The following is a 10074-nucleotide window of genomic DNA, read 5'->3' as shown; positions in this document are numbered from 1 at the left end:
TGGTTTTCTACTAGTTGAAGGGAATCTTTCAAAACAACATACACATCACTCTTTTGTCTCAAGAGAAAAGTCCATATCATTCTAGTATAGTTATCAACAAGAGTAGAAAGTGTTTGAAGTCATTATAAGTACATACTCTGTAGGGTCCCCAAACATCCATATGGACTAGTTCAAAAGAGCAAACAGACTTAGAAGTACTAATAGAAAATGTCAATCTAACTTTCCTAGCAAGAGGACAAACAGGACAATTATAAGTACATAGCATAAACAAGTAATTATTTATTTCAGGTATATTTTGTAAGACTGTCATAGGGGCATGGCCCAGTCTTTGATGCCACATGAATCTTGAGCTTGTTTGATGTGAGACTATCATACAGTTTGAAGAAGAAGAATTAGTAGCAGGTGCTGAAGGATTGAAGATGTAGAGCCCTCATCTGATTCTACCAATCTCCTTCGCCATGCGACTAGGGAGGTCCTAAAAGATATAAAAATCGAGATAAAAGTGGACAGAACTATTTAACTCTTTAGTGTATTTGGAGAGAAACAACAGGTTATATCTGAATTCAGGTACATAGCATACACCATGAATGGTTTTTGAGTTAAATAGATTGCAAGAACTAGTGTGAATAATTTTGTGCTATTACCATTAGGCAGATGTATTGAGGAAGATTTAGGCTCATGTATTTTTGTGATACTTGACAAGAGATTCAAGGATGATACCATATGATTTGAAGCACCAGAATCAATAATCCAACAGCTTTGTTCAGTTAGTGATATACTTGCCATGTTAGCAACTTCTTCTGGCTGAGGTTCTTTACTTAAGAGCTTGAGAATCTGCTGAAACTGTTCTGGAGTGAAGGCCTGCACAGTTGGAACAATTGAAACATTTTGCATATCATATCCATTTCGTGCATTTTGAAACTCATCCCCACCATTTACATTATATGTCGTAGGTCCACTATTGTTTTGTGTTTCTCTCTTCTTATTGTTGTTGGACTTAAAACCTGGTGGATATCCATTCAGCTTATAGCAGGTATCCCTTGTATGTCCTTTCATCTTGCAGTAGTCACATATCAATATAGTGTTCCTACTAGGTCTCATGTTAGAAGCCTTGACAGTTACAAGTGCACTGATGTCTATACCTAAAGGTACACCACCTAGAATCCCATTCTGTGTGGCAGATCTATAACTCATTCTCTGACTTTCCTCTTGAATAATCATAGAGTATGCTTGATCAAGTGTTGGTGTTGGATGCCTCATCAGTATTTGACTTCTTTGTGGTGCATAAGTTTCATTTAGTCCTATTAGAAACTTCATAAGTTTCTGTTGGTGTAAGAACACAACAAATTGTCTGGACCTCTCACAGTCACGACCAGAAAAAGGGATAATTGACTCAAATTCATCCCACATATTATTCACCCTAGAAAAGTACAGAGATATACTAGAGATTCCTTGTGTTAAGGAACTTATTTTCTTGTTCATGTGATAGATTTTTGTGACATTCACCTTATCAAATCTATCTTTTACGGATTTCCACACCTTTTGCGGATCTGAAGAGTATACAATTCCGCTTCTAAGTTCTGGTGCTGCTGAACTCCTTATCCATGACTAGACTATAGCATTACACTGTTCTCATTGCCTTAACCTAAAGTTGTCTTTCTCATACTATTCTCTAGTACATGTTCCATCTATAAAACCTAGTTTATTCTTCACCAGTAGTGACACTATCATAGATCTACTCCATTCCGAATAATTTTTTGTTCCAATTAGTAATTCTGGCACAAGTAAGATACATGGCGTGTCCGAAGGATGCACATATAGTGGATCATTGCAATCGAGTGTTTGAATATGATGATCCAGCACTCGCATCAGGAGTATCGATCGTCATTCAACAAAAAATTTGATGAATTTTGAATATTTCACAAGTAGTGAACAACTTAAGAAAAAATGGGAAAAATTTGGAGAAAATTAGAGATTTGAAGAGATTAATGAGATAGTGGAGCTCGACTATCAGAATCATGGAGCCGGGCTTTGATACCATGTTAAAATCAAACCCTAGGTCCACCATGTCTAAGTTTCTCTTAAGAATCGAGAGCAGAGATGACGAGAGAAGAAGAAAAGAAGAGAGAGAGAGAGAAAACGTTGAGCTCATCTTTCTTAACTAATAAAATGAAATGTTCTGTACACCTAATATAACAAACTAACTGACCTTTTACACTTAACCATCAACTAACTACTTATATATAGCTTCTAGAACAGTGCTAGTTAAATAGCTTTAGGTACAACTATACTAAGTTAATAATTTCTACAGCTTTTTTTGCACCAGCTTATTGTGATCTTCATGTGTGCAACATTGGGTAATCGCTACGGCGTCCAGTATAACAGAAAAATAAACTGGCTGGCTATATAGTGTCCAGTATGACAGAAGAATAAACTGCCGGCTACAATGCTCTTTGTTCAACTTTTTATTTCTATATATTCAAACCAAAGCAGTAGATGCTTCCTAGGCTTTTGGGATTTTCAATTGATGTAAATGAAAATTACCCCGTCGGAATTGTTATATTTTTCCTTTTCTAAATTTTATTAATATAGAGCATTGATTTTAATTATTACAAATTTTTTTGTATTATCTTATGTTATTTGTGCATTGCTGTCTTTTAGTTTAGACACATGAGACTTGACAGAAATAATTCAAAACTTTGGAAAGAGAAGAATATCGCAGCTATTATTAGAATTTTTCCCTTTAATATTGATTATTATGCTAGACATAAGCTCTAATTTATTGAGCTGAATATTTTCTCCAAGTATTAGTATTACACATTTGTCTCTTCCTTCCACAAAAGTGCAGAGCCCTTTACAATGCTTCTGCTTTATCCTCAAACAAAGGAAATTGAAATTATTATCATATCAAATCCTTCGACCTTCGGTCATGTTGGGCTCGTGCACAACACGGGTCATAAAATACTATCAAAACTGATTTAAGGGACCGACTTATAACTATTGGAGTGATTTCATACTAAACAAAAAGTATTAAATTTTCTCATGTTTTAAATTTAATAATTTTGTGATCTACTTTTAATCTAATATTGTTTCATCATTAGGAAAAATTATTTATTTTTCTTGATCCTAACAGAGCTCCAAAAGTTGAAGGGTAAGTTTAGAGCTTTATTTTTTGAAGAATTAGGACTCGTGGGGTTCACTCATTCACGTTTTAGCTCAATTAATAATAAGGGCAAATATAAAATAATTTGCTAACGCCAAGTATATAAATGAAATAAAAGTGTAATAGTAGATAAATTAAACAATTTCAAATAGTACAAAGGCAATTTAAACCTTTTTTGCTATATAGTGAAACGAATAAGATTAGCATAAATAATTTGTAAAATTTTTGGTTGTAAGTAATTTGAAAATAGAAAAGAGTATATGCAACCAATTAAACTAGCGACGCCTATAATCTAGGAATGTTATTTATTTAAAGTGGTCCAAACTTTCGAGTATCCCATTTAGAGCACTAGAAGAGATTCTGAATATTCAAATTAGGGAACGTGCCAAAAATGTTAGTAATAATAAGGGAACGTGCCAAAAATATTAGTAATAATACGGGAACGTGCCTATGCGTGGAAAACATAATCAAGGCACGTACCCATGCTGCAAACCACACGCAGTGAATGTAACGATCTGGCCGGTCGTTTTGAGAGTTGTATCCTCGTTTTCTCCTTTAACGCTCATTTTATACTTTATAGTTGTTTTATGACTTGCCGGATTAGTCGGTTCGGGTCCGGAAGGATTTCGGAATGAATTGAGGCACTTAGCCTCAAAGTTAGAAGCTTAAGTTGAAAAGGTTGACCGGATATTGACATATGTGTAAACGACTCCGGAATGGAGTTCTGGTGGTTCCGTGTGATTTTGGACTTAGGAGCATGTTCGGATTGTGATTTGGAGGTCCGTAGTTAAAATAGGCTTGAAATGGCGAAAGTTGGATTTTTTGAAAGTTTGACCGGGAGGGGACTTTTTGATATCGGGGTTGGATTCCGATTCTGAAAGTTGGAGTAGGTCTGTGGTGTCATTTGTGACTTGTGCGCGAAATTTGGGGTCAATTGGACGTGATTTGATAGGTTTCGGCGTCGTTTGTAGAAATTAAAAGTCCAAGGGTTCGTGATTTTCTCCATTTTCAAACATTTTGAGCTCGGTCTAAGGTGATTTTGGAAAGTATTTTCGAGGGAATTCTTGAGGTAAGTCCCTTGTTCTCGTTTTTGATCAATAATCTTGTTTCCCTATTGATTTTCCCCCTAGTTGGAGTGTATTTAAGGTGTAAATTGGGGGTTTGAGGTTAGGGACTTGGAAGGGGATTGATTTGGGGATTTGGGTGACGATTTGATGTCGGATTTTGATAAATTTAGTATGGCTAGACTCGTGGTTGAATGGGCTTTCGGGTTTTGTGGTTTTTGTGGGATTGCGAGACGTGGGTCCAAGGGCCTTCTTTGAGCCGATTTTGAATTTTTGATTAAAAACTTAATATTTCTTAATGGAATTATTTTCTTTAGCCCGTATTGATTGTATTGTACTGCTTGTAGCTAGATTCAGGACGTTTGAAGGATGATTCATGAGGCAAAGGCGTATTAGAGTAGAGATTTGCTCGGATTGAGGTAAGTAACAGTTTTAAATTTGGCTCTGAGGATATAAAATCCCGAATTATGTGTCATGTACTTGGTTTTGAGGTAACGGGCGTCTGACATGCACCTTAGGAATTGGGACTTGGTCCATATCATGGAACTGTATAGATGATTTATCTGTTGATACCTGTAAACTCTACATGTAATATAGAGATTGAGCTGCAAATTCTGTTAAAAGTCATGATTAGGCCATGTGTGTGGTACTAAAGGGGCATTCAGAGGTCATGTACATATTAATTTACCTGCTAAAATTGTTGTGTTGTACTTAATCTCAGTCCTACTTACATATTATATCTCAGTGTCTATTGTTCCTTGTTGATACATTATATCATTTATGTCTGTGCTGATTGTCATGATTTCTGAGAGCCCGAGAGACTGGAGAGATTGATGACTAAGTGAGGTCGAGGGCCTGGTTGTGAGATATTGATACTATAGCACGTGGGTTGTCCGTGCAGATACAGATATTTATACTATAGCACATGAGTTGTTCGTGCGGTACGTGAGTTGTCCGTGCGGATCATAGCACTGAAAGGGTGTATTTGACTTCATTATCGTTGCACTTAGCTGTCATGCATCACTATCTTGAAAATTCCTGAAAGATATTACACTCTATTTCACTTAAACTTGTCATGAAGTAACTGATTGAACTTAAATTGTCGAACTTGAAAGCATGCCCACTTTCCTACGTTGAGATTACTGAAATTGAATTATAATTGTAAAGCTCGTCACTACTTTCAGTTCTTCATTTAGTATTGTTACTTACTGAGTTGGTTATACTTACGCTACACCCTGCACTTCTTGTGCAGATCCAGGTGTTTCCGGACACGTTGAGTGTTGATACTCTACGCAATTGATCCTTTGGGAGACTTCGAGATATTTTTCCCTCGTTTGCAGACCTTATTTTTCCTTCCATATCTTTTCTTTTATTGTACTTAGTTTCGGACTATCATAGACAATGTATTCTAGACTTGTGTTATTTAGATGCTCATGTACTCTTTGACACACCGATTTGGGAGTTTTCCGTGTTGTGTTTTGGATCTTTCCTATTTATGAGAAGTTGCTATTTAAACGGCTTTAAATCCATTTTTGTTAAATGAGGTTGGAGTTATTCGTAAATGTCAGCTTGCATAGTACCACGATAGGCGTCATCAGGACAGGTTAGGATTTCGGTCGTGACAATAAAGTTGCTCTGTCACAACCCAAAATCCAACTAGTCATGATGGCACCCAACCCACCTTGCTAAGTAAGCAAATTAACAACTATCCAATTTTAATAAATTAATAAGGCAATTAAATAAAAGAAAATATCTAAATCTTATACATCCCCCAAGAACTGGTAGTACAAATCATGAGCTTCTAAGATTAGAATTTACAAAGCTGGTATGAAATGAATACGTCATCTGTTCGGAATGTACATAAATAGATATTTATAAATCTAAGGCTACCATGAACAAGAGGCAGCTACAATCAGAACGTAGATACGTCTTCAAATCCAGCTCACATCGGACACAGCAACATCAGCAGCCAATATCTGCACGCAAGTTGCAGAACTGTAGTATGAGTACAACCGACCCCATGAACTCAATAAGTAACAAACCTAACATTAGTTTGAAAATAGTGACGAGTTGGAAAAAAGATCAAGTCCAACACCAGTAGCCAACAATAGTTCATAACAACATAAAGCAAGTAATAAAGGAGGTAATTCAGAGATAAAATGCTCATCTCATTCATAGTTTCCCGAAAAATAGTTCCGCTTTTTCAAGTATATATCCGTGAAAACCCAAATCCTTTACCAAAAACATCGGAAACATGAGTAAGTTTGAAAACAGTATTTTTTCCCAAAAATTCTTTCAACAATAAATAAGATGTTTCATTTTCCTTCCAAATAGCCAGTGTAAAATACATCACTATGCCCATATATCAATATGTGTGAGAAGTCATGAATGACGTAATACTGTACAGCATGAGGAAAAATGCATCTCTATGATTGTATGTCAATGCAATGTATCTCAGAGATTAACTTATGTACTCACACTCTTAGAGTACTCAATCTTTGTGTCTCACACTTTTCACTCATCATGCTCAATCACTTGTCATGCTCAGTCACTCAGTACTGTATATGGTCAAACCAGCCCAAGAAAAATCCATTTCGAATATATACATAGCAACGTTCGGTCAATCACTCAGTACTGTATATGGCCAATCCATCCCGGGGAAGATCCATCCCCAAAAATAAATGGTTAGGATAAGATCCATGTCTAGGGAAGATCCATCCCTCAATATAATCAACCGCGCCACTAGGGGTGTGTGCAGACTCTGTATGGGCTCCTTCAACCCAAATGCTATATCAAGCCAATCATGGCATAAATCAATATAATCTGCTATGACGTGCAGTCTGATCCCATAATATAATCAATATAACATGTTGCGGCGTGCAGCCCAATCTAATAATATAATCAATATAACATGCTGCGGCGTGCAATCCGATCCCATAATATCACTCACAATCGGGCCCTCGATCTCACTCAGTCATCAATCTCTTCAGTCCCTCGATCTCACAATGCCATAAAACTAGCCCAAAATTATGATATGAAGTTTCAAAAATAGCAACAGAAAGTGAGATATAATATGAAATGAATGAACATGACTGAGTATGAAATTGCAATTTAAACAAATAATGAATAACAATATGACTTCGGTGGTCCCAATAGAATAAGCATGAAACCTAGACATGGTTTCTGACATGGATCACAACTCAATAGCTCTAGCACGTCAAGATTACATGGTTATAGATAAGATAAGGCAGCTACACAGTACCACAGGAATAAATGAGTCACAACTTATACGGTGCACGCCCATATGCCCGTCACCTAGGATGTACGTCACCTCAACACCAAACACATAGCACATAATTCGGGGTTTTATACCCTCAGCACCAAGTTTAGAAGTGTTACTTACCTTGAACAAGCCAATTCTAATACCGAGCAAGCCAAGCGATGTTCCAAAAATGCCATCTCGTGCGTACCAACCTCCAAACGTCTCAAAAATAGCCAAAAGCAACTCAAATACATCAAATTATGCCAAAGGAAACAAACCCACCGATAAAATGTTGAATCTTTAATCAAAAGCCCTAAATTATCCAAAAATTCCAACCCAGGCCCGCACCTCGGAACCCGACAAAACTCACAAAATCCGACAACCCATTAAATTACGAGGCCAACCATACTAGTTTCACTCAAATCTGACTCCAAATCAATATTCAAAACTCAAAAATTCTCATCATGAAACTTTAGGCTAAAACCCTCAATTTCTCTTTAAAGTTTATCAACCAATTGCCAAAAATGAAGATAGATTCGCTAAATATAGTCAAAACCAAGTGTAGAATACTTATCCCAATCTTTGTGATGAAAATTGCTCCAACAATTGCCTTAATCCAAGTCCCACATCTCAAAATATGATAAAAGAACCAAAACCTCGATTTTTTAAACTTTTGCCCAGCACTTTCCGTATTCGCGGACAAATCGTCGCATTTGCGACCACCGATTCTGCAGTAAATGTTTCGCTTCTGAAAAAACAACCTCACCTAGCAACCCCTCACACCTGCGGTATTAAACTCTGCTTCTGCGAAGACCCTCGCACCTGCGCTTCACCTCGACGCACCTACGCCAAATTCTCCGCTTTTGCGGGCTTTCTCACCCAGCTCTCATCTCGCTTATGCGACTACATTATCTCTTCTGCGACCATCACACCTGCCCAAACTCAACCGCAGGTGGACAACACCAGTACCGGTAGCTACCAACAACCAAATAAGAATGAGAAATGGTCCAAACCTGGTCTGAAACTCACCCGAGCCACTAGGGACCCCGTCCAAATATACCGACAAGTCCCATAACATAACATGAACCTACTCGAGGCCTTAAATCACACCTAACAATATCGAAATGACGAATTACACCTCAATTCAAACTTGATAAACTTTGAACTTTTCAAGTTCCAAAACTCGTGCTGAAACATATCAAATCAACCTGGAATGACCCAAATTTTGTACACAAGTCCCAAATAACATTATGAAGCTATTCCAATTCACTGAACCACAATCTGAATCTGATATCCTCAAAGTCAACTTTTGGTCAAACTTATGAACTCTCCAAACCTCCAATTTTCGTCAATTTCTGCCAAAACCTTCTAAAAACATCCAAATGCAAATCCGAACATATGCCCGAGTCCAAAATCACCATCCAGACCTATCGAAAACATCAAAACTTTGTTTCGGGGTCAAATTCAAAAAAAGTTAAACGTGGTGAACTCTTCCAATTTAACACCGATTCCGAATAACCTGAAAATCAAAACTGACGATTCACATAAGTCATAATACATCATATGGAGCTACTCATTCCCGTAAACTACCAAGCAAAGTGCAAATGCTCAAAATGATCGGTCGGGTCATTACATCCTCCCCCACTTAAACATACGTTCATCCTTGAACGAGCCACGAGTTGTTCCCAAAGCCATCAAACCGCCGTGTAACCTTACTATGCACATACCCGGGGGTGATCCCATGTCATCATAATCCATATAGGCCCAACAACACAATGTACTGAAGATAATTAATTTAATCTTAGCCCATAGACCTAGAATCCAATTTTTTGCAACATCCAGAATTTCCTACAAGATCCGAGTCATACATCCCTACATTGTATAAGTCTGAATAAGCTGCATCAAGCCATAACCATAACCCAAGACACAATAGCATGATATACTATGTAACTCAAATGCTCATAGCGATAACTTCCGACCGCAATACTGCTCGAAATAAATCCGGTACTGGTAATACACACCATATCAAACAAAATTTCGTTCTAAAACCTTCGTACACTGCCAATGATGAGAGAAACATGCAGAAACTCATAACCACTTATTAGATCAATAGGTCATGGAGCTCCATCTCCTTCAACATGATATGTAGCCAATTTTTAAGCCGACTTCTGATATTATCCTCCATACTTGATATAATCAAATCTGATAGTATCCATTCTAGGTCTAATGACCTCATCTCATCCACCATAACCACTCTACTGACGTGCCACATCAATACAATCTAAAGCCACAATCCGTGCAATCCGTGCACCAATAAGCAACAATCTAAATATACTCAATCATGAAAAATGACTCAAATGAGATAACTGTCCCGCAAGCTCAACAAGTACCGCCAAGAAAAATGCTAAAACACAAATCTAACACAAAGGATCATATCTCAACATCACTCTGTCGCAATACGCAACCCCCTCAAAAAACACTAGTCCATATGAGATACCTCGAACCACCATGCTTAAAATCGATAACCACGCAGAATTCGACATCAAGTACCCAAAGTGCATTACCGTAACCACGGAGAAGCAAAT

The 10074-nt window shown here is 37.4% G+C and overlaps 1 protein-coding gene across 1 annotated transcript; it reads right to left on the bottom strand.

The window, feature by feature from the left end:
- Window positions 1–215: 215 nt before the first annotated feature.
- LOC142162669 (uncharacterized) lies at window positions 216–1410 on the bottom strand. The gene is made up of 2 exons (XM_075219168.1): window positions 721–1410; window positions 216–224 (listed from the first exon to the last, which is right to left on the bottom strand). Exons 1-2 carry the CDS (start codon window positions 1408–1410, stop codon window positions 216–218), a joined length of 699 nt encoding a protein of 232 aa, XP_075075269.1.
- Window positions 1411–10074: the final 8664 nt, after the last annotated feature.

This window comes from Nicotiana tabacum, chromosome 1 (assembly GCF_000715075.1).
Source record: "Nicotiana tabacum cultivar K326 chromosome 1, ASM71507v2, whole genome shotgun sequence".
Classification (NCBI taxonomy): domain Eukaryota; kingdom Viridiplantae; phylum Streptophyta; class Magnoliopsida; order Solanales; family Solanaceae; genus Nicotiana; species Nicotiana tabacum.
Note: the sequence above shows the minus strand (reverse complement) of the source record. Positions and strands in the feature narration are given on the sequence as shown.

Coding starts and splice junctions, on each gene's coding strand:
- LOC142162669 (XM_075219168.1), bottom strand. CDS start 1,410: ATGTGGGATGAATTTGAGTCAATTATCCCTTTTTCTGGTCGTGACTGT.